The following is a 9,434-nucleotide window of genomic DNA, read 5'->3' on the forward strand; positions in this document are numbered from 1 at the left end:
TGTTTGCAAATTCCTTTAGTTTTTGTTTGTCCTGGAAGCTTTTTACCTCTCCTTCTATTTTCAATGACAGCCTTGCTGGATATAGTATTCTTGGCTGCATATTTTTCTCGTTTAGTGCTCTGAAGATATCATGCCAGTCCTTTCTGGCCTGCCAGGTCTCTGTGGATAGGTCTGTTGCCAATCTAATGTTTCTGCCATTGTAGGTTACATATCTCTTCTCCCGAGCTGCTTTCAGGATTTTCTCTTTGTCTCTGAGACTCGTAAGTTTTACTATTAGATGTCAGGATGTTGACCTCTTTTTATTGATTTTGAGAGGGGTTCTCTGTGCCTCCTGGATTTTGATGCCTGTTGCCTTCCCCAAATTAGGGAAGTTCTCTGCTATAATTTGCTCCAATATTCCTTCTGCCCCCCTCTCTCTTCTTCTTCTGGAATCCCAATTATTCTAATGTTGTTTTGTCTTATCATATCACTTATCTCTCGAATTCTGCCCTCGTGATCCAGTAGTTGTTTCTCTTTTTCTCAGCCTCTTTATTTTCCATCATTTGGTCTTCTATATCACTGATTCTCTCTTCTGCCTCATTTATCCTAGCAGTTAGTGCCCCCATTTTTGATTGCACCTAATAGCCTTTTTGATTTCGTCTTGGTTAGATTCTAGTTTTTATTTCTCCAGAAAGGGTTTCTCTAATAATTTCCACGCTTTTTTCAAGCCCAGCTAGTATCTTTAAAGTCATGATTCTGAACTCTAGGTCCGACATCGTACTAATGTCAGTATTGAGTAGGTTCCTGGCAGACGGTACTACCTCTTGTTCTTTTTGCTGAGGTGATCTTTTTCGTCTTGTCATTTTGTCCAGAGGAGAACAGATAAATGAGAGAACAAAATGCTAACAGGTTAACAATGTCCCCAGCAAATATACTCTATACAAATCAGAAAAGACCTGAAACCAGGGGAAAAGAAAGGGAAAGAAAGAAAAAAGAAAGAAAAAAAAGAAAAAGATAAAAACAAAAACAGAACAAAACAAAAAACAGAATATGATCAAATATGATCAGGCTAGGGCATAGATCAGTGCCACACACTAGATTTTGGGTGTATTTTGGTCTGTTAGAAGAAAGTGCCTCCTAAAATTTTAAAGGAAGAAAGACTTATATATGTACAAAATAAGGGTTGATACAATGAAGGGATGGAAGATGACTGTAAAGATGAAACTTATAAAAGGTTTTATAAATGGAATTGATAAGAAGTTGTTTGAAAGAAGAAAGAAGATTTAAAAAAAAGAAAAAAGTGGGAAAGACTGTGATCAGGCAGGAGACTAGAACAAAGCCATACACTAGTGATTTAGGGTATATTTTGATCTGTTAGAAGAAACTGTATCAAAATTTTAAAGAGAGGACAACTTATATATATATGCCAAAAATAAGGGTAACTACTATGAAGGGATAAAATATGACTCTGAAAAATAAAAATTTTTTTTTAAAAAAGGGATTGATAAGATGTTGGTTGAAAAAGGGAAAAAGAAAAATTCAAAAAAAACCACAAAAAACAGTTAAAAAATTAACTTTGAAAAACTAATGAATCATGGTAAAAAAGCCATGAATTCTATGTGCAGTATTCCCCTAGCGCTGGAGTTCTCCCATTCTCCTTGATGGGTAAACTTGGTCTTGGCTTGCTGGCTGTTCGTGCTGATTTTCTGGGGGAGGGGACTGTTGCCGTGGTTCCCAAATGTCTTTGCCGGAGGCGGAATTGCCCTGCCCTTTTCAGTCTGGGCTAAGCAAGCTGCTTGGGTTTGCTCTCAGGAGATTTTGTTCCCTGCAAGCTCTCGGTACAGCTTTGGAGGACCAGGGTGAAAATGGTGGCCTCCCACTCTCTGCCCAGAGGAGCTGAGAACTCAGGGCCCCACTCCTCAGTGCGCCCTAGAGAAAAGCAGTCAATCACTCCCGTCTTCTCGGTCTCCGGCCACACTCCGCGCTCACCCAGCCTGTGACCGAGCATTTCTATCTCTGGCACCTGACCCCATGTGGAGTCTCCAAACCCAGCAGATCCCTGCGGTGCACTCCCGCGCCGCTCCTCCTGGGGGAGGGAGGGGAGTCTCCCCGCTCTGCTGCTTGTTGGGTCCCTGCTGGAGGCGCAATGGCCCAAGTGGGCCGGGGATCACAATTTATGGCAACCCGGAGCTGCAAGCCCGCACCTTGGCTCCGTCTCTGCAGCCGGCTTCCCCGATCCAATACCTGGGAGCTCTGCTGCACTCAGGCACCCCCGGTCTTTCTGTGACCCTGAGGGTCCTGAGTCCACACTGTACTGCGAGGTTTCCACCCCCCCTCTTAGCCACTGGAGTGACGTCCCTCAGCGGAGCTGACTTCTAAAAGTTCCGATTTTGTGTTCCGCGGCTCTATCACTTGCCAGAAGCGGCCGACGGAGGCCCCCTCCCCCGCCGTCTATCCTCCCGAATATCGCCTCAGATTCACTTCTCCGCACGTCCTACCTTCCAGTGAGTGGTCGCTTCTCTGTTCAGAGAGTTGTTGCTACTCTCCTCTTTGATCTCCTGTTGAGTTCGTAGGTGTTCAGAATGGTTTGATCCCTATTGAGCTGAATTTCTGAGACCAGACGAAATCCAGGTCTCCTACTCCTCTGCCATCTTGCTCCGTCCCCCATTTTACCTTTACTTTTGAAAGTTATTTTTGCTTGGCATAAAATTTTAGGTTGATAGTTTATTTTAGCAATTTCCATTATCTTCTTACTTGCCTTGTTTTAATGTGGAATTACTGTTATCTTCATCTTTATGACTTTAATATGTCTTTTTTCATCTGGCTGCTTTGAAGATCTTTTTCTTTATTACCAAATTTGAGCAATTTGATTGTGATGTCTCATTTCTTCATGGTTCTTGTGCTTGGGGTACTTTGAGCTTCTTGGATCTGTAGGTTGATAGTAAGAAGATCAGCAAACTATGGTCTATAGGCCAAATCTAGTCCTCTGCCTGCTTTTATAAACTTTTATTGGGAAGTAGCCATGCCCATTCACTTAAAAATTTCCTGTGATTACCTTAAAGTTACAAGAGCATAATTGAATAGTTGCAATGGAGATCAATGTGGACCCCAAAGAATATAAAATATTTTCCATTTTGTCCCTTACAAGAAAAGTTTCCTGGTATAGTCTACATCAAATATAGAAAATTTTTAGCCATTTTTTTTCAAATATTTTTTTCTGGTCGACCTCCCCTCCTTCTGTTGCTTCCAATTATACATATATTAGATCACTTGAAGTTATCCAAAACCTCAATGAATCTATATTTTTGTTTCATACATTTTCCTCTCTGTTAAATTTTGGGTATTTTTAGAAATTATTTTGTCTTCAATTTAATTCTGCATATCTATGTCATTAATTTTTCCTTCTGCAGTGTTGAGTCTGCATTACTGCCATCTAGTAAATTTATTATCTCAAAAATTGTAGCTTTTAATCCATAGAATTTCTATTTGGAAATTTTTTATATCTTCTATTTACCTACTTACCATTTGAACATAAAGAGTAGAGTTATACTTTTCAACATCCTTATCTGCAAATTCTAACATTTATGTTGGTTGTGGGTTGGATTTAATTGATTTATTTACTTCCTTATTTTGGGTAGTATTTTTCTGTTTTTGCATGCCTGGTAATTCTGGATTGGATGTCCAATATCATGAAATTTACCTAGGTGATAGATATTTTTATAACTCTGAATATTTTTTCTTTACATTTACTTTTAAAAAAATTTTTAGTGAAGTAGTTGACACACAATGCTACATTATTTCAAGTGTAAAACATAGTGATTCAACAAATCTATACATTATGCTATGCTCACAACTGTAGCTACCATTAGTCACCATACAACACTATTACAATACCATTGACTATATTCCCTATGCTGTACCTTTTATCCCCATGACTTATTCATTCCACAACTGGAAGCCTGTATCTCTCATACCCCTTCACCCACTTTGCCCATCCCCCTACCCCCCACCCCTCTGGAAACCTTCAGTGTGTTCTCCGTATTGATGGGTCTGTTTCTGCTTTTTGTTCATCTATTTTTTAGATTCCACATATAAGTGAAATCATATGGTATTTGTCATTCTCTGCCTGACCTATTTCACTTAGCATAATACCCTCTCGGTCCATCCATATTGTTGTCAATGGTGGATCACATACTTTTGTTTATAGCTGAGTAATATTTCATTGTGTGTGTGTGTGTGTGTGTGTGTGTGTGTGTGTGTGTGTGTGTGACACACACACACACACACACACACACACACACCTTTTTTATCCATTCTTCTATGGATGGACAGTTGGATTGCTTCCATGTCTTGGCTGTTGTAAATAATGCTGCAGTAAACATAGGGGTGAATATATCTGTTTGAATTAGTGTTTTTGTTTTCTTTGGGTAAATACCCAGTAGTGGAATTATTAGATTATACGGTATTTCTATGCTTAATTTTTTGAGAAACCTCCATACTGTTTTCTACAGTGGCTGCACCACTTTGCATTGCCACCAACAGTGCACAAGTTTCCTTTTTCTTCATATCCTCTTCTACACTTGTTTTTGTGTGTGTGTGTTTATGATTTTAGCCATTCTGATAGATATAAAATGATATTGTGATTTTGATTTACATTTCCATGATGATTAGTGATATTGAGCATCTTTTCATGTGTTAGTTGGCCATTTGTATGTCTTCCCATTTCTAATCAGATTATTTTTTTGGTGTTGAGTTGTAGAAGTTTTTAAATGTATTTTGGATATTTACTCCTTATTGGATGTATCATTTGCAAATATCTTCTCCCATTCAGTAGGTTGCTTTTATGTTTTGTTGATGGCTTCCTTTGCTGTGCTTAAAAGCTTTTTACTTTGTATTACCATGACTGTTCTTGAATTTTGTTCTGGAAAACAAGCAAGTTAACTGGAAACAATTTAATCCTCGTGGATCTTCATCTTAATATTAGGAAGAACAGGGTTGTGCTAAGTCCAAGGATAATTTTTCTCCAGTACCAAGACAAAAACTTCTATGTATTCTACCCAGTGTTCCATGAGTCTTGAGGTTTTCCAATTTGGCATTAGCTGCGTTTTTAAACCAGTTTCTTACATTCTTTCCTAAAAACAGCTTTACTCCAGGAAATTTAGGTCACAGGACAAAATATGCTTTTTCCACATTTTTTTCTTCTCCAGTCCTTTATCTGTAAGTCTTCCTGGCAAGCATAAAAATAACTGATATATTTAGAACCAAAAGAACAAAGATTTGTTTTTGTTGTTCAACCATCTCCTAACCCCAAGGTGTACCTTTTTTTGACCCTAGGGATTTTATATTATTAAGATTTCCTCTAAGAAAATTGTATGTGGTTTATTAAAATTTATTTTGACTAGAGTCTGGGTGGAGATGTAAAGATGCAGAGTTTATCATATGAAATAAGGTATGAAATTATATTTAAAATACTACAACCTAAGTATTGAAAATATTTTTATTTCTTTTAAAAATTGCTTCTGGTTCTTTTTCATTGGATAATTTTGGTCTTTATAATTTTTTATAACAAATATTCTATATTTGAGTTCTACACATTTATATTTAATGAGTTTTCTTTTCAAATAATATCCCATACTTTCACAGTCATTTCTTTTAGAAGTAGAAGAAATGGAATTTTTCCATCTCTAGGAAAACATTTTGGCTTTATAACTGTTTCAAACTACAAGCATATTTCATAATGTCACGTTTTTAGGTTTAGAACAATGTACTATCATAACTTTCTTGCCTTGCTTTCTTCTAGGTGTTTTGGTTTCAATGTTTAAATGCTTTGATCCATTCCTTCATTCTCTTCTGGATGCCCATGAAAATGCTGGAGCATGGTAATGGCTTCATTGTTTCATATATTCAACAAAGAGCATGTTTTTCTCACTGGGGCCAATATTTCTGTGTTTGTGTGTGTGTGTGTTTATGTGTTTGTCTCCACAGAAAGAACTCAAGGCAAAAAAAAAAAAAAAGGAATTTAAAAATATTTACCTATATGTAATATTACAATTTGGTTGAGATTTAACGGTTAGTCTTTAGAACACATTTTCTTTGTCTTTGACATATATAAATTGAAAATTAGTGCTTTTGTTGTTAATTTGTAATAAATATTTGAGTCAGAAGGTTTGATGGAAAACACAACAGTTCTAATGAATTATAGATACCTTCTGTAAGTTTGAAATTTATGTCTATTTCTTGTTTCACTTCCCAAACTTAACACTTCAATTTAGACTATTACACAAGTTCAGTATACTTTATTATTAGACCAAGTCTCCTTTTCCTGATGTACAATTAAAAAAAAACAAACATTATGTGTGAAGTTTTTCTACAGACTGATCTGGGTCTAACACATCTAAATGTAGGAGACATACTTCTGAGGTATGCTATTGCTGTATAATGGATTCACAGCCACAAATTAAGGTATAAAGTGTAATTATTTTTCTTTAATCAGATTTAATTTTCATTGGGTATTACTAGCGATATGTCCCTTATTGTGGACATATTTTTTTAAACATTGAGTTTGAGTTGCATGTGTTTGTGTTTGTTGGTATTTAAAAGAATGGATCTGCCATTAATATAGCTAAAGCCCTTCCTTGTAAAGAAAATGGGCAAAACTTTCAAATGATGACAAATACAGCAAATCACAAGCTTACAAAAAGTTCCTTTTGGTATGGAAGTGTGTGGGGCTCTTTGGATCTGCTCTCCACCCAAATAAGCCAAACTGGTCAAAACTACAAAAGCACAACTCTGGATATTGTCCTAAAGACAAATGAAGAAACATTTATTCAAGCGAATCTACTGCAACTCAGTAAGAATGTCAAAAGCCTGTGGCATTGTAGCCATGACCTACTCCTTCTCTCTCTTACTCACAACCTGCTTGATGGAAACTCCACTGCAGGCAGATGTGGTAAGGGTGTAGGACTACTAGTCTTCTCAATTATCAATCAGGGTTACCATATCTCACAGGAGGGGCAGGCTACCAGCATTTCTCATACCCCCAAATCTGAGGTAAAGAGGCAAAATTCCTGATGAGTGTGTCCAGGAGGTTAGAACTCCCCTTTGCCAATCAACTTATATCCATGGGACAGAATCTCTACCACAGGCATTACAGGCTAAGAATATTGGGTTCCTGATCACTTTCACCACAGCTTGCTTGTAAGGCAGAGAATCTCTAAGAGATTGTTGGGAAGGCAAGCCAAGAAGACCAGTGACTACAACTTCACTATCACCAAGAGTAGTGGCAGTAAGATTTTGCCTATGGTGAGAGGTAGTACATAAGAAGAGAGAGCTCCAAAACTCTTCCCAAAGGAAGTGACTATTTGAAACAGACTAGGGGGAGAGTTCAAGTCTAGGGATGTTCTCAAAAATACTAACTCTTCCTCGTTGAGACCGATAAGCTAAATCATAGGCCTACTAATTTACTAGAATGAAACAGAGACAGAGACATAAAAATGGCTCTCCTGAGGTGGGAACAAACCTCAAAGACTTGTGTCAAAATCATCCAAGCCTGAATTTAATTGTCTCAGCCTGATGTACAATTTATGCCCCAGAACACTGTCAAAAACCATAGACTAACCCCTGGGTAATCAGTGGACCTTAACAACTGGTGTAATGCCAAATGAGTCAGATAGCTTAATGGAGAAATCAGCAAAAACCAGTCAGGACAGACCAGATAACACCAAGGGGGCTTTGCTTGCCCAGCACTGCACCTTCCAAGGTGCAGTACCAAGGTTTAGCCCTGGGGAAACAGACTTCACTAAAATAGCCAGCCGAATCACAAAACAAATAAACAAGCATCAAAGCAAATATACGCCTTAAAGGGAGGGGGGATTAGTATCCAGAGTAGCTATAATATATTGTGTAAAATTTCCAGTTTTCAACAACCAAAAAGTATAAGACACACAAAGAGACAGGACTGCATGAGCCACACACCAAGAAGCAGGTAACAGAAACTACCTGTGAGAGGCTCTACATGTCAGATTTAACAAAGAGTCCAAATTAGCCAATATAAACATGTTCAAAGAGCCAAAAGAAATGCATAAAGGTATGAAGGCATGGAGGCACATCAAAGATTGCGAATTAAGAGAGAGAAATTTAATAACCAAATGAAAATTCTGGGGTTGAAAATTTTAATTAAAAAAATTCATTAGAGTGACTCAATGGTAGATTTGAACTGGAAGAAGAAATTATGAAACCTGATCTTACATTAATAGAAAGTATTCAATTTGAAGACCAGAGAGAAAGTAGAATGAAGAAACATGAACACAGACTCAAAAAATGTGAGAAGCCTTTAAACACACCAATCTAGGCATATGGGAGTATAAGAACAAGAGCAGAAAAAGAATGAAATAGAAAAAATATTCATGGAAATGGTAGCTAAAGAGTTTCAAATTAGCTTAACAACATTAATGTGTACATCCAAGGGGGCTCAGTGAATTTTAAATGAGATAATTACAAAGAGATCTATATCCAGACACATTGTAGCAAAAATGTTGAAAGCCAGAAACAATGGGATAATATTGAAAGCAGCAAAAGAAAAATGACTCAGGTACAAAGGAGCTCCAAAAAGATTTTCAGATGACTTCTCATTACACACACAAAAAATGGAGGCCAGAAGGCAGTGGGATGACAAATTCAAAGTGCTTAGAGAAAAAAATACCTGTCAACCAAGAAACTTCTAAGCCCAGCAAAATAGTCTTTCAAAAATGAAGGCAAAATAAAGACATTTCCATATAAACAGAAAAATGAGAGGATTTCTTACTATAATACAAACTTTTCAGGAAATATTAAAAGGAAGTTCTTCAGATTAAAAATAAGTAAACCAGTCCACAAAGAGCCTTGGCAAAAATCTTCATCAAAATATCAACATACCAAAACTAGAAATATATATAAGGTTATATATAAACACCAGATGGCATTATGCCAAGAATGCAAAATTGGCTTAACATCCAAAAATAATGTAATACATCATAACAGTAAAGGATAGAAACTACATGATCATCTCTATAAATTCAGGAAAAGCATTTGACAAAAGCCAACACATCTTCAGGATAAAAGCAGTCAACACCATAGGAATAGAATGGATCTTCCTCAACTGATTAAAAAAAATCTACAAAAAACACAGTTAACATTTTGCTTAGTGGTGAAAGACTGAATGCTTTCCCCTAAAATCAGGAACAGGACAAAAATATCATTTCCAACATTCCTATTCACTATTGTACTGGAAATTTTAGACAGTGCAGTTGGGCATGAAAATGCAATAAAAATCATCCAGATTAGAAAAGTAAAAGTAAAATGATCTCTATTTGCATATGACATGATATATATATATATATAAAATGCTGAAATTATATGTTATATATATAAAATGCTAAAATTAAAATACTATTAGAAGTAATAAATTAAGGTTTCAG

At 36.6% G+C, this 9,434-nt stretch overlaps 1 protein-coding gene across 2 annotated transcripts in view; it reads left to right on the forward strand.

Annotated features, from left to right (window-relative positions):
* Positions 1 to 9,434, forward strand: part of LOC112826479 (phospholipid-transporting ATPase IB-like) — a 201,985-nt gene that overhangs the window by 131,905 nt on the left and 60,646 nt on the right. For both annotated transcript variants that reach the window (XM_025874613.2, XM_073894758.1), the window contains one exon: positions 5,780 to 5,858. In XM_025874613.2, coding sequence (XP_025730398.1) covers positions 5,780 to 5,858 — 79 coding nt within the window. The remainder of the gene's footprint in view (positions 1 to 5,779; positions 5,859 to 9,434) is intronic.

This window comes from Callorhinus ursinus, unplaced genomic scaffold (assembly GCF_003265705.2).
Source record: "Callorhinus ursinus isolate GAN/ISIS: 27379988/994484 unplaced genomic scaffold, GSC_fseal_2.0 scaffold7, whole genome shotgun sequence".
In the NCBI taxonomy this organism is placed as follows: domain Eukaryota; kingdom Metazoa; phylum Chordata; class Mammalia; order Carnivora; family Otariidae; genus Callorhinus; species Callorhinus ursinus.